Here is a 22430-nt window from a genome sequence, read left to right on the forward strand (position 1 = left end):
GGCAAATATTCCCCAGGGATTCTCTATGGTCCAGAATGGTTTCTCTTTGGGCATATATTCCCCAGGGATTCTCTATGGTCCAGAATGGTTTCTCTTTGGGCATATATTCCCCAGGGATTCTCTATGGGCCAGAATGGTTTCTCTATGGGCAAATATTCCCCAGGGATTCTCTATGGTCCAGAATGGTTTCTCTATGGGCAAATATTCCCCAGGGATTCTCTATGGTCCAGAATGGTTTCTCTTTGGGCATATATTCCCCAGGGATTCTCTATGGGCCAGAATGGTTTCTCTATGGGCAAATATTCCCCAGGGATTCTCTATGGTCCAGAATGGTTTCTCTTTGGGCATATATTCCCCAGGGATTCTCTATGGGCCAGAATGGTTTCTCTTTGGGCATATATTCCCCAGGGATTCTCTATGGGCCAGAATGGTTTCTTTATGGGCAAATATTCCCCAGTGATTCTCTATGGGCCAGAATGGTTTCTTTATGGGCAAATATTCCCCAGTGATTCTCTATGGGCCAGAATGGTTTCTCTATGGGCAAATATTCCCCCGGGATTCTCTATGGTCCAGAATGGTTTCTTTATGGGCAAATATTCCCCAGTGAGTCTCTATGGGCCAGAATGGTTTCTCTAGGGGCAAATATTCCCCAGGGATTCTCTATGGGCCAGAATGGTTTCTCTATGGGCAAATATTCCCCAGTGGTTCTCTATGGGCCAGAATGGTTTCTCTATGGGCAAATATTCCCCAGGGATTCTCTATGGGCCAGAATGGTTTCTCTGTGGGCAAATATTCGCCAGTGATTCTCTATGGGCCAGAATGGTTTCTCTATGGGCAAATATTCCCCAGTGGTTCTCTATGGGCCAGAATGGTTTCTTTATGGGCAAATATTCCCCAGTGATTCTCTATGGGCCAGAATGGTTTCTCTGTGGGCAAATATTCGCCAGTGATTCTCTATGGGCCAGAATGGTTTCTCTATGGGCAAATATTCCCCAGTGGTTCTCTATGGGCCAGAATGGTTTCTCTATGGACAAATATTCCCCAGGGATTCTCTATGGGCCAGAATGGTATCTCTGTGCGCAAATATTCCCCAGTGATTCTCTATGGGCCAGAATGGTTTCTCTATGGGCATATATTCCCCAGGGATTCTCTATTGGGCCAGAATGGTTTCTCTAGGGGCAAATATTCCCCTGTGATTCTCTATGGGCCAGTATGGTTTCTCTATGGGCAAATATTCCCCAGGGATTCTCTATGCGCCAGAATGGTTTCTCTGTGGGCAAATATTCCCCAGGGATTCTCTATGAGCCAGAATGGTTTCTTTATGGGCAAATATTCCCCAGGGATTCTCTATGGGCCAGAATGGTTTCTCTAGGGGCAAATATTCCCCAGGGATTCTCTATGGGCCAGAACGGTTTCTCTAGGGGCAAATATTCCCCAGGGATTCTGTATGGGCCAGAATGGTTTCTCTGTGGGCAAATATTCCCCAGGGATTCTCTATGAGCCACAATGGTTTCTCTAGGGGCAAATATTCCCCAGGGATTCTCTATGGGCCAGAATGGTTTCTCTGTGGGCAAATATTCCCCAGGGATTCTCTATGGGCCAGAATGGTTTGTCTAGGGGCAAATATCCCCCAGGGATTCTCTATGAGCCAGAATGGTTTCTCTAGGGGCAAATATTCCCCAGGGATTCTCTATGGGCCAGAATGGTTTCTCTGTGGGCAAATATTCCCCAGGGATTCTCTATGGGCCAGAATGGTTTCTCTGTGGGCAAATATTCCCCAGGGATTCTCTATTGGGCCAGAATGATTTCTCTGTGGGCAAATATTCCCCAGGGATTCTCTATGGGGCAGAATGGTTTCTCTGTGGGCAAATATTCCCCAGGGATTCTCTATGGGGCAGAATGGTTTCTCTATGGGCAAATATTCCCCAGGGATTCTGTATGGGCCAGAATGGTTTCTCTCTGGGCTAATATTCCCCAGGGATTCTCTATGGGGCAGAATGGTTTCTCTGTGGGCAAATATTCCCCAGGGATTCTCTATGGGCCACAATGGTTTCTCTCTGGGCAAATATTCCCCAGGGATTCTCTATGGGCCAGAATGGTTTCTCTGTGGGCAAATATTCCCCAGGGATTCTCTATGGGCCAGAATGGTTTCTCTGTGGGCAAATATTCCCCAGGGATTCTCTATGGGCCAGAATGGTTTCTCTGTGGGCAAATATTCCCCAGGGATTCTCTATGGGCCAGAATGGTTTCTCTATGGGCAAATATTCCCCAGGGATTCTCTATGGGCCAGAATGGTTTCTCTAGGGGCAAATATTCCCCAGGGATTCTCTATGGGCCAGAATGGTTTCTCTAGGGGCAAATATTCCCCAGGGATTCTCTATGGGCCAGAATGGTTTCTCTGTGGGCAAATATTCCCCAGGGATTCTCTATTGGGCCAGAATGGTTTCTCTGTGGGCAAATATTCCCCAGGGATTCTCTATTGGGCCAGAATGGTTTCTCTGTGGGCAAATATTCCCCAGGGATTCTCTATGAGCCAGAATGGTTTCTCTAGGGGCAAATATTCCCCAGGGATTCTCTATGGGCCAGAATGGTTTCTCTGTGGGCAAATATTCCCCAGTGATTCTCTATGGGCCAGAATGGTTTCTCTGTGGGCAAATATTCCCCAGGGATTCTCTATGGGGCAGAATGGTTTCTCTAGGGGCAAATATTCCCCAGGGATTCTCTATGGGCCAGAATGGTTTCTCTGTGGGCAAATATTCCCCAGGGATTTTCTATGGGCCAGAATGGTTTTTCTAGGGGCAAATATTCCCCAGGGATTCTCTATGGGCCAGAATGGTTTCTCTGTGGGCAAATATTCCCCAGGGATTCTCTATGGGCCACAATGGTTTCTCTCTGGGCTAATATTCCCCAGGGATTCTCTATGGGGCAGAATGGTTTCTCTAGGGGCAAATATTCCCCAGGGATTCTCTATGGGCCAGAATGGTTTCTCTGTGGGCAAATATTCCCCAGGGATTCTCTATGGGCCAGAATGGTTTCTCTACGGGCAAATATTCCCCAGGGATTCTCTATGGGCCACAATGGTTTCTCTCTGGGCTAATATTCCCCAGGGATTCTCTATGGGGCAGAATGGTTTCTCTAGGGGCAAATATTCCCCAGGGATTCTCTATGGGCCAGAATGGTTTCTCTGTGGGCAAATATTCCCCAGGGATTCTCTATGGGCCAGAATGGTTTCTCTACGGGCAAATATTCCCCAGGGATTCTCTATGGGCCAGAATGGTTTCTCTACGGGCAAATATTCCCCAGGGATTCTCTATGGGCCAGAATGGTTTCTCTGTGGGCAAATATTCCCCAGGGATTTTCTATGGGCCAGAATGGTTTTTCTAGGGGCAAATATTCCCCAGGGATTCTCTATGGGCCAGAATGGTTTCTCTGTGGGCAAATATTCCCCAGGGATTCTCTATGGGCCAGAATGGTTTCTCTAGGGGCAAATATTCCCCAGGGATTCTCTATGGGGCAGAATGGTTTCTCTGTGGGCAAATATTCCCCAGGGATTCTCTATGGGCCACAATGGTTTCTCTCTGGGCTAATATTCCCCAGGGATTCTCTATGGGGCAGAATGGTTTCTCTAGGGGCAAATATTCCCCAGGGATTCTCTATGGGCCAGAATGGTTTCTCTGTGGGCAAATAATTCCCCAGTGTTTCTCTATGGGCCAGAATGGTTTCTCTAGGGGCCAATATTCCCCAGGGATTCTCTATGGGCCAGAATGGTTTCTCTGTGGGCAAATATTCCTGAGTGGTTCTGTATGGGCCAGTATGGTTTCTCTATGGGCAAATATTCCCCAGGGATTCTCTATGGGCCAGAATGGTTTCTCTATGGGCAAATATTCCCCAGGGATTCTCTATGGTCCAGAATGGTTTCTCTTTGGGCATATATTCCCCAGGGATTCTCTATGGGCCAGAATGGTTTCTCTAGGGGCAAATATTCCCCAGGGATTCTCTATGGGCCAGAATGGTTTCTCTGTGGGCAAATATTCCCCAGTGATTCTCTATGGGCCAGAATGGTTTCTCTAGGGGCAAATATTCCCCAGGGATTCTCTATGGGCCAGAATGGTTTCTCTGTGGGCAAATATTCCCCAGGGATTCTCTATGGGCCAGAATGGTTTCTCTAGGGGCAAATATTCCCCAGTGATTCTCTATGGGCCAGAATGGTTTCTTTAGGGGCAAATATTCCCCAGTGATTCTCTATGGGCCAGAATGGTTTCTCTAGGGGCAAATATTCCCCAGGGATTCTCTATGAGCCAGAATGGTTTCTTTATGGGCAAATATTCCCCAGGGATTCTCTATGGGCCAGAATGGTTTCTCTAGGGGCAAATATTCCCCAGGGATTCTCTATGGGCCAGAATGGTTTCTCTGTGGGCAAATATTCCCCAGGGATTCTCTATGGGCCAGAATGGTTTCTCTACGGGCAAATATTCCCCAGGGATTCTCTATGGGCCACAATGGTTTCTCTCTGGGCTAATATTCCCCAGGGATTCTCTATGGGGCAGAATGGTTTCTCTAGGGGCAAATATTCCCCAGGGATTCTCTATGGGCCAGAATGGTTTCTCTGTGGGCAAATATTCCCCAGGGATTCTCTATGGGCCAGAATGGTTTCTCTACGGGCAAATATTCCCCAGGGATTCTCTATGGGCCAGAATGGTTTCTCTGTGGGCAAATATTCCCCAGGGATTCTCTATGGGCCAGAATTGTTTCTCTGTGGGCAAATATTCCCCAGGGATTTTCTATGGGCCAGAATGGTTTTTCTAGGGGCAAATATTCCCCAGGGATTCTCTATGGGCCAGAATGGTTTCTCTGTGGGCAAATATTCCCCAGGGATTCTCTATGGGCCAGAATGGTTTCTCTAGGGGCAAATATTCCCCAGGGATTCTCTATGGGGCAGAATGGTTTCTCTGTGGGCAAATATTCCCCAGGGATTCTCTATGGGCCACAATGGTTTCTCTCTGGGCTAATATTCCCCAGGGATTCTCTATGGGGCAGAATGGTTTCTCTAGGGGCAAATATTCCCCAGGGATTCTCTATGGGCCAGAATGGTTTCTCTGTGGGCAAATATTCCCCAGGGATTCTCTATGGGCCAGAATGGTTTCTCTCTGGGCAAATAATTCCCCAGTGTTTCTCTATGGGCCAGAATGGTTTCTCTAGGGGCCAATATTCCCCAGGGATTCTCTATGGGCCAGAATGGTTTCTCTGTGGGCAAATATTCCTGAGTGGTTCTGTATGGGCCAGTATGGTTTCTCTATGGGCAAATATTCCCCAGGGATTCTCTATGGGCCAGAATGGTTTCTCTATGGGCAAATATTCCCCAGGGATTCTCTATGGTCCAGAATGGTTTCTCTTTGGGCATATATTCCCCAGGGATTCTCTATGGGCCAGAATGGTTTCTCTAGGGGCAAATATTCCCCAGGGATTCTCTATGGGCCAGAATGGTTTCTCTGTGGGCAAATATTCCCCAGGGATTCTCTATGGGCCAGAATGGTTTCTCTAGGGGCAAATATTCCCCAGTGATTCTCTATGGGCCAGAATGGTTTCTTTAGGGGCAAATATTCCCCAGTGATTCTCTATGGGCCAGAATGGTTTCTCTAGGGGCAAATATTCCCCAGGGATTCTCTATGAGCCAGAATGGTTTCTTTATGGGCAAATATTCCCCAGGGATTCTCTATGGGCCAGAATGGTTTCTCTAGGGGCAAATATTCCCCAGGGATTCTCTATGAGCCAGAATGGTTTCTTTATGGGCAAATATTCCCCAGGGATTCTCTATGGGCCAGAATGGTTTCTCTAGGGGCAAATATTCCCCAGGGATTCTCTATGGGCCAGAATGGTTTCTCTAGGGGCAAATATTCCCCAGGGATTCTCTATGGGCCAGAATGGTTTCTCTAGGGGCAAATATTCCCCAGGGATTCTCTATGGGCCAGAATGGTTTCTCTGTGGGCAAATATTCCCCAGGGATTCTTTATGGGCCAGAATGGTTTCTCTAGGGGCAAATATTCCCCAGGGATTCTCTATGGGCCAGAATGGTTTCTCTGTGGGCATATATTCCCCAGGGATTCTCTATGAGCCAGAATGGTTTCTTTATGGGCAAATATTCCCCAGGGATTCTCTATGGGCCAGAATGGTTTCTCTGTGGGCAAATATTCCCCAGGGATTCTCTATGGGCCAGAATGGTTTCTCTAGGGGCAAATATTCCCCAGGGATTCTCTATGGGCCAGAATGGTTTCTCTAGGGGCAAATATTCCCCAGGGATTCTCTATGGGCCAGAATGGTTTCTCTGTGGGCAAATATTCCCCAGGGATTCTCTATGGGCCAGAATGGTTTCTCTAGGGGCAAATATTCCCCAGGGATTCTCTATGAGCCAGAATGGTTTCTTTATGGGCAAATATTCCCCAGGGATTCTCTATGGGCCAGAATGGTTTCTCTAGGGGCAAATATTCCCCAGGGATTCTCTATGAGCCAGAATGGTTTCTTTATGGGCAAATATTCCCCAGGGATTCTCTATGGGCCAGAATGGTTTCTCTAGGGGCAAATATTCCCCAGGGATTCTCTATGGGCCAGAATGGTTTCTCTAGGGGCAAATATTCCCCAGGGATTCTCTATGGGCCAGAATGGTTTCTCTAGGGGCAAATATTCCCCAGGGATTCTCTATGGGCCAGAATGGTTTCTCTGTGGGCAAATATTCCCCAGGGATTCTCTATGGGCCAGAATGGTTTCTCTAGGGGCAAATATTCCCCAGGGATTCTCTATGGGCCAGAATGGTTTCTCTGTGGGCAAATATTCCCCAGGGATTCTCTATGGGCCAGAATGGTTTCTCTGTGGGCAAATATTCCCCAGGGATTCTCTATGGGCCAGAATGGTTTCTCTATGGGCAAATATTCCCCAGGGATTCTCTATGGGCCAGAATGGTTTCTCTAGGGGCAAATATTCCCCAGGGATTCTCTATGGGCCAGAATGGTTTCTCTAGGGGCAAATATTCCCCAGTGAGACTCTATGGGCCAGAATGGTTTCTCTGTGGGCAAATTTTCCCCAGTGGTTCTCTATGGGCCAGAATGGTTTCTCTAGGGGCAAATATTCCCCAGGGATTCTCTATGGGCCAGAATGGTTTCTTTATGGGCAAATATTCCCCAGGGATTCTCTATGGGCCAGAATGGTTTCTCTAGGGGCAAATATTCCCCAGGGATTCTCTATGGGCCAGAATGGTTTCTCTAGGGGCAAATATTCCCCAAGGATTCTCTAGGGGCCAGAATGGTTTCTCTAGGGGCAAATATTCCCCAGGGATTCTCTATGAGCCAGAATGGTTTCTTTATGGGCAAATATTCCCCAGGGATTCTCTATGGGCCAGAATGGTTTCTCTAGGGGCAAATATTCCCCAGGGATTCTCTATGGGCCAGAATGGTTTCTCTATGGGCAAATATTCCCCAAGGATTCTCTAGGGGCCAGAATGGTTTCTCTAGGGGCAAATATTCCCCAGGGATTCTCTATGGGGCAGTATGGTTTCTCTATGGACAAATATTCCCCAGTGATTCTCTATGGGCCAGAATGGTTTCTCTGAGGGCAAATATTCCCCAGGGATTCTCTATGGGCCAGAATGGTTTCTCTGTGGGCAAATATTCCCCAGGGATTCTCTATGGGCCAGAATGGTTTCTCTAGGGGCAAATATTCCCCAGGGATTCTCTATGGGCCAGAATGGTTTCTCTAGGGGCAAATATTCCCCAGGGATTCTCTATGGGCCAGAATGGTTTCTCTGTGGGCAAATATTCCCCAGGGATTCTGTATGGGCCAGAATGGTTTCTCTAGGGCCAAATATTCCCCAGGGATTCTGTATGGGCAGAATGGTTTCTCTGTGGGCAAATATTCCCCAGGGATTCTCTATGGGCCAGAATGGTTTCTCTGTGGGCAAATATTCCCCAGTGATTCTCTATGGGCCAGAATGGTTTTTCTAGGGGCAAATATTCCCCAGGGATTCTGTATGGGCCAGAATGGTTTCTCTAGGGGCAAATATTCCCCAGGGATTCTCTATGGGCCAGAATGGTTTCTTTAGGGGCAAATATTCCCCAGGGATTCTCTATGGGGCAGAATTGTTTCTCTAGGGGCAAATATTCCCCAGTGATTCTCTATGGGCCAGAATGGTTTCTCTATCGGCAAATATTCCCCAGGGATTCTCTATGGGCCAGAATGGTTTCTCAAGGGGCAAATATTCCCCAGTGATTCTCTATGGGCCAGAATGGTTTCTCTAGGGGGAAATATTCCCCAGTGATTCTCTATGGGCCAGAATGGTTTCTCTATGGGCAAATATTCCCCTGTGATTCTCTATGGGCAAGAATGGTTTCTCTAGGGGCAAATATTCCCCAGGGATTCTCTATGGGCCAGAATGGTTTCTCTATGGGCAAATATTCCCCAGTGGTTCTCTATGGGCCAGAATGGTTTCTCTGTGGGCAAATTTTCCCCTGTGATTCTCTATGGGCCAGAATGGTTTCTCTGTGGGCTAATATTCCCCAGGGATTCTCTATGGGCCAGAATGGTTTCTCTAGGGGCAAATATTCCCCAGTGGTTCTCTATGGGCCAGAATGGTTTCTCTGTGGGCAAATATTCCCCAGTGGTTCTCTATGGGCCAGAATGGTTTCTCTAGGGGCAAATATTCCCCAGTGGTTCTCTATGGGCCAGAATGGTTTCTCTGTGGGCAAATATTCCCCAGGGATTCTCTATGGGCCAGAATGGTTTCTCTATGGGCAAATATTCCCCAGGGATTCTGTATGGGCCAGAATGGTTTCTCTAGGGGCAAATATTCCCCAGTGGTTCTCTATGGGCCAGAATGGTTTCTCTGTGGGCAAATATTCCCCAGGGATTCTCTATGGGCCAGAATGGTTTGTCTAGGGGCAAATATCCCCCAGGGATTCTCTATGGGCCAGAATGGTTTCTCTGTGGGCAAATATTCCCCAGGGATTCTCTCTGGGGCAGAATGGTTTCTCTAGGGGCAAATATTCCCCAGTGATTCTCTAGGGGACAGAATGGTTTCTCTAGGGGCAAATATTCCCCAGTGGTTTTCTATGGGCCAGAATGGTTTCTCTAGGGGCAAATATTCCCCAGTGGTTCTGTGTGGGCCAGAATGGTTTCTCTGTGGGCAAATATTCCCCAGTGGTTCTCTATGGGCCAGAATGGTTTCTCTGTGGGCTAATATTCCCCAGTGGTTCTCTATGGGCCAGAATGGTTTCTCTAGGGGCAAATATTCCCCAGTGGTTCTGTGTGGGCCAGAATGGTTTCTCTGTGGGCAAATATTCCCCAGTGGTTCTCTATGGGCCAGAATGGTTTCTCTAGGGGCAAATATTCCCCAGGGATTCTCTATGGGGCAGAATGGTTTCTCTGTGGGCAAATATTCCCCAGGGATTCTCTATGGGCCACAATGGTTTCTCTCTGGGCTAATATTCCCCAGGGATTCTCTATGGGGCAGAATGGTTTCTCTAGGGGCAAATATTCCCCAGGGATTCTCTATGGGCCAGAATGGTTTCTCTGTGGGCAAATATTCCCCAGGGATTCTCTATGGGCCAGAATGGTTTCTCTCTGGGCAAATAATTCCCCAGTGTTTCTCTATGGGCCAGAATGGTTTCTCTAGGGGCCAATATTCCCCAGGGATTCTCTATGGGCCAGAATGGTTTCTCTGTGGGCAAATATTCCTGAGTGGTTCTGTATGGGCCAGTATGGTTTCTCTATGGGCAAATATTCCCCAGGGATTCTCTATGGGCCAGAATGGTTTCTCTATGGGCAAATATTCCCCAGGGATTCTCTATGGTCCAGAATGGTTTCTCTTTGGGCATATATTCCCCAGGGATTCTCTATGGGCCAGAATGGTTTCTCTAGGGGCAAATATTCCCCAGGGATTCTCTATGGGCCAGAATGGTTTCTCTGTGGGCAAATATTCCCCAGGGATTCTCTATGGGCCAGAATGGTTTCTCTAGGGGCAAATATTCCCCAGTGATTCTCTATGGGCCAGAATGGTTTCTTTAGGGGCAAATATTCCCCAGTGATTCTCTATGGGCCAGAATGGTTTCTCTAGGGGCAAATATTCCCCAGGGATTCTCTATGAGCCAGAATGGTTTCTTTATGGGCAAATATTCCCCAGGGATTCTCTATGGGCCAGAATGGTTTCTCTAGGGGCAAATATTCCCCAGGGATTCTCTATGAGCCAGAATGGTTTCTTTATGGGCAAATATTCCCCAGGGATTCTCTATGGGCCAGAATGGTTTCTCTAGGGGCAAATATTCCCCAGGGATTCTCTATGGGCCAGAATGGTTTCTCTAGGGGCAAATATTCCCCAGGGATTCTCTATGGGCCAGAATGGTTTCTCTAGGGGCAAATATTCCCCAGGGATTCTCTATGGGCCAGAATGGTTTCTCTGTGGGCAAATATTCCCCAGGGATTCTTTATGGGCCAGAATGGTTTCTCTAGGGGCAAATATTCCCCAGGGATTCTCTATGGGCCAGAATGGTTTCTCTGTGGGCAAATATTCCCCAGGGATTCTTTATGGGCCAGAATGGTTTCTCTAGGGGCAAATATTCCCCAGGGATTCTCTATGGGCCAGAATGGTTTCTCTATGGGCAAATATTCCCCAGGGATTCTCTATGAGCCAGAATGGTTTCTTTATGGGCAAATATTCCCCAGGGATTCTCTATGGGCCAGAATGGTTTCTCTGTGGGCAAATATTCCCCAGGGATTCTCTATGGGCCAGAATGGTTTCTCTAGGGGCAAATATTCCCCAGGGATTCTCTATGGGCCAGAATGGTTTCTCTAGGGGCAAATATTCCCCAGGGATTCTCTATGGGCCAGAATGGTTTCTCTGTGGGCAAATATTCCCCAGGGATTCTCTATGGGCCAGAATGGTTTCTCTAGGGGCAAATATTCCCCAGGGATTCTCTATGAGCCAGAATGGTTTCTTTATGGGCAAATATTCCCCAGGGATTCTCTATGGGCCAGAATGGTTTCTCTAGGGGCAAATATTCCCCAGGGATTCTCTATGAGCCAGAATGGTTTCTTTATGGGCAAATATTCCCCAGGGATTCTCTATGGGCCAGAATGGTTTCTCTAGGGGCAAATATTCCCCAGGGATTCTCTATGGGCCAGAATGGTTTCTCTAGGGGCAAATATTCCCCAGGGATTCTCTATGGGCCAGAATGGTTTCTCTAGGGGCAAATATTCCCCAGGGATTCTCTATGGGCCAGAATGGTTTCTCTGTGGGCAAATATTCCCCAGGGATTCTCTATGGGCCAGAATGGTTTCTCTAGGGGCAAATATTCCCCAGGGATTCTCTATGGGCCAGAATGGTTTCTCTGTGGGCAAATATTCCCCAGGGATTCTCTATGGGCCAGAATGGTTTCTCTGTGGGCAAATATTCCCCAGGGATTCTCTATGGGCCAGAATGGTTTCTCTATGGGCAAATATTCCCCAGGGATTCTCTATGGGCCAGAATGGTTTCTCTAGGGGCAAATATTCCCCAGGGATTCTCTATGGGCCAGAATGGTTTCTCTAGGGGCAAATATTCCCCAGTGAGACTCTATGGGCCAGAATGGTTTCTCTGTGGGCAAATTTTCCCCAGTGGTTCTCTATGGGCCAGAATGGTTTCTCTAGGGGCAAATATTCCCCAGGGATTCTCTATGGGCCAGAATGGTTTCTTTATGGGCAAATATTCCCCAGGGATTCTCTATGGGCCAGAATGGTTTCTCTAGGGGCAAATATTCCCCAGGGATTCTCTATGGGCCAGAATGGTTTCTCTAGGGGCAAATATTCCCCAAGGATTCTCTAGGGGCCAGAATGGTTTCTCTAGGGGCAAATATTCCCCAGGGATTCTCTATGAGCCAGAATGGTTTCTTTATGGGCAAATATTCCCCAGGGATTCTCTATGGGCCAGAATGGTTTCTCTAGGGGCAAATATTCCCCAGGGATTCTCTATGGGCCAGAATGGTTTCTCTATGGGCAAATATTCCCCAAGGATTCTCTAGGGGCCAGAATGGTTTCTCTAGGGGCAAATATTCCCCAGGGATTCTCTATGGGGCAGTATGGTTTCTCTATGGACAAATATTCCCCAGTGATTCTCTATGGGCCAGAATGGTTTCTCTGAGGGCAAATATTCCCCAGGGATTCTCTATGGGCCAGAATGGTTTCTCTGTGGGCAAATATTCCCCAGGGATTCTCTATGGGCCAGAATGGTTTCTCTAGGGGCAAATATTCCCCAGGGATTCTCTATGGGCCAGAATGGTTTCTCTAGGGGCAAATATTCCCCAGGGATTCTCTATGGGCCAGAATGGTTTCTCTGTGGGCAAATATTCCCCAGGGATTCTGTATGGGCCAGAATGGTTTCTCTAGGGCCAAATATTCCCCAGGGATTCTGTATGGGCAGAATGGTTTCTCTGTGGGCAAATATTCCCCAGGGATTCTCTATGGGCCAGAATGGTTTCTCTGTGGGCAAATATTCCCCAGTGATTCTCTATGGGCCAGAATGGTTTTTCTAGGGGCAAATATTCCCCAGGGATTCTGTATGGGCCAGAATGGTTTCTCTAGGGGCAAATATTCCCCAGGGATTCTCTATGGGCCAGAATGGTTTCTTTAGGGGCAAATATTCCCCAGGGATTCTCTATGGGGCAGAATTGTTTCTCTAGGGGCAAATATTCCCCAGTGATTCTCTATGGGCCAGAATGGTTTCTCTATCGGCAAATATTCCCCAGGGATTCTCTATGGGCCAGAATGGTTTCTCAAGGGGCAAATATTCCCCAGTGATTCTCTATGGGCCAGAATGGTTTCTCTAGGGGGAAATATTCCCCAGTGATTCTCTATGGGCCAGAATGGTTTCTCTATGGGCAAATATTCCCCTGTGATTCTCTATGGGCAAGAATGGTTTCTCTAGGGGCAAATATTCCCCAGGGATTCTCTATGGGCCAGAATGGTTTCTCTATGGGCAAATATTCCCCAGTGGTTCTCTATGGGCCAGAATGGTTTCTCTGTGGGCAAATTTTCCCCTGTGATTCTCTATGGGCCAGAATGGTTTCTCTGTGGGCTAATATTCCCCAGGGATTCTCTATGGGCCAGAATGGTTTCTCTAGGGGCAAATATTCCCCAGTGGTTCTCTATGGGCCAGAATGGTTTCTCTGTGGGCAAATATTCCCCAGTGGTTCTCTATGGGCCAGAATGGTTTCTCTAGGGGCAAATATTCCCCAGTGGTTCTCTATGGGCCAGAATGGTTTCTCTGTGGGCAAATATTCCCCAGGGATTCTCTATGGGCCAGAATGGTTTCTCTATGGGCAAATATTCCCCAGGGATTCTGTATGGGCCAGAATGGTTTCTCTAGGGGCAAATATTCCCCAGTGGTTCTCTATGGGCCAGAATGGTTTCTCTGTGGGCAAATATTCCCCAGGGATTCTCTATGGGCCAGAATGGTTTGTCTAGGGGCAAATATCCCCCAGGGATTCTCTATGGGCCAGAATGGTTTCTCTGTGGGCAAATATTCCCCAGGGATTCTCTCTGGGGCAGAATGGTTTCTCTAGGGGCAAATATTCCCCAGTGATTCTCTAGGGGACAGAATGGTTTCTCTAGGGGCAAATATTCCCCAGTGGTTTTCTATGGGCCAGAATGGTTTCTCTAGGGGCAAATATTCCCCAGTGGTTCTGTGTGGGCCAGAATGGTTTCTCTGTGGGCAAATATTCCCCAGTGGTTCTCTATGGGCCAGAATGGTTTCTCTGTGGGCTAATATTCCCCAGTGGTTCTCTATGGGCCAGAATGGTTTCTCTAGGGGCAAATATTCCCCAGTGGTTCTGTGTGGGCCAGAATGGTTTCTCTGTGGGCAAATATTCCCCAGTGGTTCTCTATGGGCCAGAATGGTTTCTCTAGGGGCAAATATTCCCCAGTGGTTCTCTATGGGCCAGAATGGTTTCTCTGTGGGCAAATATTCCCCAGGGATTCTCTATGGTCCAGAATGGTTTCTCAAGGGGCAAATATTCCCCAGGGATTCTCTATGGGCCAGAATGGTTTCTCTGTGGGCAAATATTCCCCAGGGATTCTCTATGGGCCAGAATGGTTTCTCTATGGACAAATATTCCCCAGTGGTTCTCTATGGGCCAGAATGGTTTCTCTATGGACAAATATTCCCCAGGGATTCTCTATGGGCCAGAATGGTTTCTCTAGGGGCAAATATTCCCCAGTGGTTCTGTGTGGGCCAGAATGGTTTCTCTAGGGGCAAATATTCCCCAGGGATTCTGTATGGGCCAGAATGGTTTCTCTGTGGGCAAATATTCCCCAGGGATTCTGTATGGGCCAGAATGGTTTCTCTAGGGGCAAATATTCCCCAGGGATTCTGTATGGGCCAGAATGGTTTCTCTGTGGGCAAATATTCCCCAGTGGTTCTGTGTGGGCCAGAATGGTTTCTCTAGGGGCAAATATTCCCCAGGGATTCTGTATGGGCCAGAATGGTTTCTCTGTGGGCAAATATTCCCCAGTGGTTCTGTGTGGGCCAGAATGGTTTCTCTAGGGGCAAATATTCCCCAGGGATTCTCTATGGGCCAGAATGGTTTCTCTGTGGGCAAATATTCCCCAGGGATTCTGTATGGGCCAGAATGGTTTCTCAAGGGGCAAATATTCCCCAGGGATTCTCTATGGGCCAGAATGGTTTCTCAAGGGGCAAATATTCCCCAGGGATTCTCTATGGGCCAGAATGGTTTCTCTATGGACAAATATTCCCCAGGGATTCTCTATGGGCCAGAATGGTTTCTCTGTGGGCAAATATTCCCCAGGGATTCTCTATGGGCCAGAATGGTTTCTCAAGGGGCAAATATTCCCCAGTGATTCTCTATGGGCCAGAATGGTTTCTCTGTGGGCAAATATTCCCCAGGGATTCTCTATGGGCCAGAATGGTTTCTCTGTGGGCAAATATTCCCCAGGGATTCTCTATGGGCCAGAATGGTTTCTCAAGGGGCAAATATTCCCCAGGGATTCTCTATGGGCCAGAATGGTTTCTCAAGGGGCAAATATTCCCCAGGGATTCTCTATGGGCCAGAATGGTTTCTCTATGGACAAATATTCCCCAGGGATTCTCTATGGGGCAGAATGGTTTCTCTAGGGGCAAATATTCCCCAGGGATTCTGTATGGGCCAGAATGGTTTCTCTATGGGCAAATATTCCCCAGGGATTCTCTATGGGCCAGAATGATTTCTCTAGGGGCAAATATTCCCCAGTGGTTCTCTATGGGCCAGAATGGTTCCTCTAGGGGCAAATATTCCCCAGGGATTCTCTATGGGCCAGAATGGTTTCTCTAGGGGCAAATATTCCCCAGTGATTCTCTATGGGCCAGAATGGTTTCTCTAGGGGCAAATATTCCCCAGTGATTCTCTATGGGCCAGAATGGTTTCTCTAGGGGTAAATATTCCCCAGTGAGTCTCTATGGGCCAGAATGGTTTCTCTAGGGGCAAATATTCCCCAGTGATTCTCTATGGGCCAGAATGGTTTCTGTAGGGGCAAATATTCCCCAGTGATTCTCTATGGGCCAGAATGGTTTCTCTATGGGCAAATATTCCCCAGGGATTCTCTATGGGCCAGAATGGTTTCTCTGTGGGCAAATATTCCCCAGGGATTCTCTATGGGCCAGAATGGTTTCTCTAGGGGCAAATATTCCCCAGGGATTCTCTATGGGCCAGAATGGTTTCTCTGTGGGCAAATATTCCCCAGGGATTCTCTATGGGCCAGAATGGTTTCTCTAGGGGCAAATATTCCCCAGGGATTCTCTATGGGCCAGAATGGTTTCTCTGTGGGCAAATATTCCCCAGTGAGTCTCTATGGGCCAGAATGGTTTCTCTAGGGGCAAATATTCCCCAGGGATTCTCTATGGGCCAGAATGGTTTCTCTGTGGGCAAATATTCGCCAGTGATTCTCTATGGGCCAGAATGGTTTCTCTAGGGGCAAATATTCCCCAGGGATTCTGTATGGGCCAGAATGGTTTCTCTATGGGCAAATATTCCCCAGGGATTCTCTATGGGCCAGAATGGTTTCTCTATGGGCAGATATTCCCCAGGGATTCTCTATGGGGCAGAATGGTTTCTCTATGGGCAGATATTCCCCAGGGATTCTCTATGGGGCAGAATGGTTTCTCTAGGGGCAAATATTCCCCAGTGAGTCTCTATGGGCCAGAATGGTTTCTCTAGGGGCAAATATTCCCCAGGGATTCTCTATGGGCCAGAAACGTTTCTTTATGGGCAAATGTTCCCCAGTGATTCTCTATGGGCCAGAATGGTTTCTCTAGGGGCAAATATTCCCCAGTGAGTCTCTATGGGCCAGAATGGTTTCTCTAGGGGCAAATATTCCCCAGTGATTCTCTATGGGCCAGAATGGTTTCTCTGTGGGCAAATATTCCCCCATACTTCTCTCTGGGCCAGAGGGGTTTCTGTATTGGCAAGGAAATAATAGTATCCTTATGGTCAATAATAATACCAATCTCCTTCTCCTGTCCCTCTCTCAGTCTCCCAGAAGTCAAGGTCAGCTATATTGACGAGGACATCCCTGAGTCACTTGCATCACGGAGTTGTATCTCTTTAACGGTAAGGAAAGATAGGCATCCTTCTCTTTTCCTCCCCTTTCCTGCCCAAATTCATCCTTCTTTTATCTTCATAGGATGGCAGGGGAATAGACCTTTCAACTCATGGGTAACAAAAGGGAAAAACTGGGGGCGGACGCGTCTCCCTTCTCCCCCTTTTTAGGGAACGGTTTTTAGGCTCAAGGCCAACCCAAGAGCATCCCTTTGTGGCCCATGGACTCTCCTTCACTTCTCTCCTTCTTTTGTAGGATTCGGAGAGCGATGGCTGTCCTGCAGAGGCTGATCTTGGGTCCAGGTCTGACAGGTAAGGTCTTCTCCGTTTGGGTCCTGGATGGGGACTGAATGACCGGCGCATGAAGAAGTCTCCGCAAGTGGTCTTTCCACTTTGTTCCATGCTCTTTTCCTTTCTTTCTTTCCTTTGTTTTTTTGTCTTTCCTTCCTTCCGTATTGCTTTCCCTTTCCCTTCCATCCTTCTCCCTTCCCTTCCCTTCCCTTCCCTTCCCTTCCCTTCCCTTCCTTCTTTCCCTCTTTCTTCCTACTGGGACTGAGAGGTGATGATGATGATGATGATGGTGATGATGATATCCTATTCCTGTCTGTGTTTCAGTTTGGAGGGGATTCCTGAGATGCTTGAGGCAGAGAGCCTTCCCTCTTTGATGGTAATTAATAAAGTCCTTTCCCCCTTTTCCCTCTTTATTGGAGGACTGTCCAAACTCATTCTTCTTTTTCCTTGCTAGGAAAACGATGAAGAGATGGAAGCCACAGGGAAAGGAAAAGATGGGGAGAAGGTGAATAACTCTTTGGGCTCATGGGTAACAAAAGGGGGAAACTGGGGGGGAGACTTTTAGGGTCAGGGCCAGCCCAAGGCCACCCCCTTGTGTCCCATGGTCTCTCTTTCACTTCTCTTTATCTATAGGATTTGGGCAGCCATGATCCCTGTCCTGCAGAAGCAGAGCCTAATCCTACACCCGCTTCAGACAGGTGAGTCCTTATGTCCCCCCAAGCGGCTTTTCCAGAACTTCATTCTGGCCCCGGTTATTTCATGGTCTTTTTCCTTCCTTCCTTCCTTCCTTCCTTCCTTCCTTCCCTTCTATCATTCCCCATCCCCTCCTTCTTTCCTTCCTTCTTTCTTTGCTTCCTTTTTCTTACTTTCCTTGTTTCCTTCCTTCCCCTTTCCTTCCCCTCCTTCCTCTTTTCCTTCCTTTTTTACCTTGCTCCTTCCTTTCATTCCTCCTTTTCCCCTCCCTTTCTTTTCCACCTCTTTCCTCCCTCTCTCCCTCATTCTTTTTCTTCCTTTCCCCTTCCCTTCCTTTCTTTTCCTTGAACCCTTCTCTCTCTCCCACCCTCCTTTCTTCCTTCTCTCCTTCTTCCTTCCTTCCTTCCTTCCTTCCTTCCTTCCTTCCCTCTTTCTTTCTTTCTTTCTTTCCTTCCTTGTTACTGTGACTGAGGGATAATGATGATGATGATGATATGCTTTTCCTGTCCCTATTTCAGTTCACCACAACCACAGGTGACCCATGCAGAGACCATCCCTGAGACGCTTGTACTAGAGAGTATTTCCTCTTTGACGGTAATTAAAGAGTCCCCCCTTTCTCCCCCCTTTTCTGTCCAAATCTATTCTTCTTTCATCTTGATACGATGACCATGAAGTGAAGGAAGCTCCAATGGGGGCCGCAGAGAAAGGAAAAGATGGGGAGGAGGGGAGTCATAGAACCCAAGGGCCTTGATCCAGTCCAACCCCCTTCTTCTGCCATGCAGGAACTCTCTATCAAAGCAGGCCCATTGACAGAGAGCTGGCCATGCAGCCTCTGTTTGAAGACCTCTAAGTAAACAGACTTCACCACAATCTCTCAGGAAGGAGTGTCTTCCACTGTCAAACAGCCCTTACTACTCCTAATGTTGATCTGGAATCCCTTTTCCTGTACCTTGCCTCCCTTGCTGCATCGGGTCCTATTCTCTGGAGCAGCAGAAAACAAGCTTGCTCCCTCTTCAGCAGGGCATCCCTTTAATATTTAAACAGGACTGTCATATCACCTCTTCACCTGCTCTTCTCCAGGCTAAACATCCCCAGCACCTTAAGTCTCTCCTCAGAGGGCTTCATGGTTTCCAGACCCTTTCCCTCCTTTGGACACATGGCTCCAATTTCTCAATGTCCTTCTTGAATTATTTTGCCCAGAACTGGACACAGGGCTATTCCAGGTGGAGCTTGACCGAAGCAGAATAGAGTGGCACTATGACTTCTCTTGATCTAGAGACTATACTTCTATTGATGCAGCCTAAAATCGCATTGGCCTTTTTAGCTGCTGCGTCGCACTGTAGACTCACATTCAACTTGTGGTCTAATCTAGAACTCCTAGATGCCTTTCACAGGTATAAGTCCCCTTAAGCCAGGTGTCTCCCATCCTATTTAAATATTGGAAGGGATGTCATGTTGAGGAGGGAGCAAGCTTGTTTTCTGCTGCTTCAGAGACTACAGTGGATGCAAACTACAGGAAAGGAAATTCCATCTCAACATTAGGAGGACCATCCTGACAGTAAGAGCTGTTTGACAGTGGAACAGACTCCATCAATGGAGATTTGGATGGAGTCTCCTTCCTTGGAGGTTTTTAAGCAGAGACTGGATGGCCATCTGTCAATGGGGATGCTTTGATGATGAGTTCCTGCATGGCAGAAGAATGGGATTGGACTGGGTCAGGGCCCTTCTTGGGGTCTCTTCCAACTCTATGAGTCTATATTTGTGCATTTTATTGTTCCACCCTAAAGAACTCTGAAGAACTCATAGGTAACAAAAGGGCCACCCCAAGAAGACCCCCTTGTACCCCATGATCTCCCTCTCACATCTCTCCCCCTCTGTTTGTTTCTAGGATTCAAGTGCCGGTCCTTGTCCCATAGAAGCTGATCCTGGGCCCAGGGCAGACAGGTAAGGTCTTCTGTCCAAAGGGCCGAAAGACCAGCGGTGCATTTGTCTCATGGCCTTTTCCTGCTCCGTTTCAGGGTCCCAGAACCTCAGGAGAGAAGCTCTGATGAACAGCCCACTGGTCAGGAGTTTCATGGGAATGATAGTGGCACTCCCCTGGTAAGGAAGGAAGGAAGGAGACCCTTCAAGAAACATTGGCTTATTTCTCTTTTCCCACTCCTTTCCTCTTTGGTCTTCTGCCTACATTTCTGTCTCACCTGCTCTTCTTCTGCTCATCTCTTTCCTCTCCTTCCCCTTCCTTCTCCTTCCTTAATTCCTTCTACCCATCATTCACCTCCTCAGTCTTTCTGAACCCTACTCTTACCTTTATATCCTCCTTGAAAGCTCTTTCCTACTTCCTCTGGCCTTCTTCTCACATCCTCCAGACCCTTTTCATACTTACTCAGATCCTTCTCCCTTTTTACCTTTTCTGCGTTCTCACATACTTTCTCACCTTTCCTATCAATCTCTCTCCCTTCGTTCTTCTTGTGTCTCTCTCAAGATCTTTTCTCTCTCCTTCATCTCTCCCTTCCACCTTTCTGCTCCCTTGATCTCCTTCTCTTCTCTTCCTCTTCCCCTTTCCCTTCTTTCCCCTCTTCTCTACTCTCCCCATACTAGAATATATTCATCCCATCTTCTATCCTGTTTTGCATGTCCTTCATTCCTCTTTCCTAGATTTCCCTTCTCCGTGTTTCCTTTCTTCATCATTAGTCCATTATTATTATTATTATTATTATTATTATTATTATTATTACTATTATTGCATCTTTCCAATTTCCCTCCCAATCCTGGACTGCCTCCTTCCAATCTTCTTGGCAAGAGCTTGCAGATTTTCCATCTCATACATCTCTGCCAATCCTTTGTTTGAAGGCTATCTTTTGGTGCCCAGTTTTTCGCTATGATTAATCTTGCGGCCGATTCTCCAAGGTCTCTTCCCAAATTGCTTTTCTTCTCCCTGATTCATATTGAGGCAATATAGTCCTGGGTTCATGGGGAAACTGATATTGAAGATCAATTCATTGCTTTTGTCTACTTCTTTCCAGAATGTTTTAGTTGTCGGACATTGCCACCATCCGTGGTTTAACGGACCCTTATCTTTAACACATTTCCAACATGTATCTTTTCTATTTTTTGACATTTTAGCAATTCTTTGGGTGGAACCTAAAATATAGCTTATAAAAATTTCTTTGCATGTACAACTATTTTAGATATTTATTCCCTAGTCTTTCCCAATCTTCAGGTTTAATAGTATGTCCCATGTTTTGAGTCCATTTGTTCATGTTATCTTGTATTCCTTCCTGCTCTTGCTCTAATTTTAGTAAAATTTTATATAATCTGGCTATTATTTTTTATATCCTGTTTTTGTTAAATCTTCAAACGCCAAACTTGTCTCTTCAAAACCCTCTCATTTCGGGTCCATTCTGAACCTCTCTGTTAACTGTCTGTAAGGAAACCAGGGACAGAGGATCCCCTCTTCAGCTAATTCCTCTCTGGTTTTGATTTGCTATATTCCTTCATTGGGGTTTTTGTTAACACTTCTTTATTACAAGTCAGCCATGTTTTGGAAGTTAGGCTCCTCTCATTAAAACTGCCGCAGGGCTGGACACCCGCTTTGGGGTTTTGGGAAACAGTTTGCTTTGGCACTTCCTCCAAGTCCTCTGCAGTGGCTTCCTAATATAATGGTCTGGGAATTCTTTATGCAGCTTGTCTTTCTGAGACCAAAGGTAAGCGTGGAAACCGAAATGAGCATTAAAACCTTTGAGAGACAATAGGTTTTTTTCCTTTTTAAAGTTATCCAACCCAAAACCCACATTAAAGAGCAGGCCTCATAGGAAGGAAGGCAGGACACGTGCCCAAGGCTTGTCACATACGGCAGCAAGCGGGAGTCACCTCCTTTTCCTTGCTGTCTTTTCCCCTCCTGACAGACAGAGGAGAAAGTACATCTGTTGTGCCAGACCTACCTCACTTCCTCCAGAGAAATGAAGGCGGCGCTGGCAGAGACCATGGCAGCCAGCCATTTGGACTTGTTGCTACATCATTTCCTGAAATCGAAAGAAACGTAGGTGGCTTCCCCCTCCCGAGAGCACCCCATTTCCCCCCCCCCCCGGAGGTCTGGGGGTCAGGCAGGGATGCCACTGGCTCTCCTTCCCTTTCTCTAGGGCCTGCGATGAGCTCATGTATGATGTCTTGGCTTTACCCCGGTGCAACCTCGACACCTGCATGAATGCGTTCATCATCAAAATAAATGAATTTCAGAATCATGACAGCGAGGAACTCCCTTTGGCCAAGGTAAGGGTCTGACCCTCGCATGGCTCATCCGCAAGGCAGGAAACCCAAGGTAGTTTCCCATCTGTGGGTGACCCTCCCGCCTTCCGGGTTGTTTACCAGAAAACCTGCTTCTCTCCTCAGCTGAAGGCGCTCAGAGGGATCAGGGCCATTGTAAAGGAGCACAGCAACATCCAGGACCTGAAGTACTGGCTGCCGTTCCACTTCGTGACCCTGGCCAACGTCTTGGTCAGCCACTACCAATCCAAGGAGCATGGGACCACCGAGAAGGCCAAAGCGGGCCTGATCCCAGGGTCAGTTGGCTGCAAGGCAGGGCTGGGGCAGGAGTGGCCAGTGGGCTGGATGCAGGGATACAAACCAACCCTCTTTTCTGTCCCCTCTCTCTTTCTTCCAGGGAAGCAATTGATATCTTGGCAATCCTGCTCCAGAGGCTGGACCTGGTGTACCTCATGAAGGCCAAGCTCTACCTATGAATGCCGTGAGTCTGGGTTCCTTCTGTCTCTCTCTCTCTCTGTCTGGGGGATGGGTTTCCCTTTAAAAGGGAAGACTCACGAATAAAAGGCATCTCTCCTTCCC

At 47.6% G+C, this 22430-nt stretch overlaps 1 protein-coding gene across 1 annotated transcript in view; it reads left to right on the plus strand.

Annotated features, from left to right (window-relative positions):
- Positions 1–22430, plus strand: part of LOC149274968 (uncharacterized) — a 29313-nt gene that overhangs the window by 4727 nt on the left and 2156 nt on the right. The window contains exons 5-16 of the mRNA XM_089505039.1: positions 16538–16616; positions 16861–16916; positions 17220–17271; positions 17350–17400; positions 17529–17593; positions 18107–18182; positions 19477–19532; positions 19607–19688; positions 21494–21627; positions 21728–21857; positions 21978–22147; positions 22249–22332. Coding sequence (XP_089361165.1) covers positions 16538–16616; positions 16861–16916; positions 17220–17271; positions 17350–17400; positions 17529–17593; positions 18107–18182; positions 19477–19532; positions 19607–19688; positions 21494–21627; positions 21728–21857; positions 21978–22147; positions 22249–22327 — 1030 coding nt within the window. The 3' untranslated portion in view covers positions 22328–22332. The remainder of the gene's footprint in view (positions 1–16537; positions 16617–16860; positions 16917–17219; positions 17272–17349; positions 17401–17528; positions 17594–18106; positions 18183–19476; positions 19533–19606; positions 19689–21493; positions 21628–21727; positions 21858–21977; positions 22148–22248; positions 22333–22430) is intronic.

Source organism: Sceloporus occidentalis, unplaced genomic scaffold (genome assembly GCF_023333645.1).
Source record: "Sceloporus occidentalis isolate IW3139 unplaced genomic scaffold, rSceOcc1.0.p SCAF_307, whole genome shotgun sequence".
Taxonomy (NCBI): Eukaryota; Metazoa; Chordata; class Lepidosauria; order Squamata; family Phrynosomatidae; genus Sceloporus; species Sceloporus occidentalis.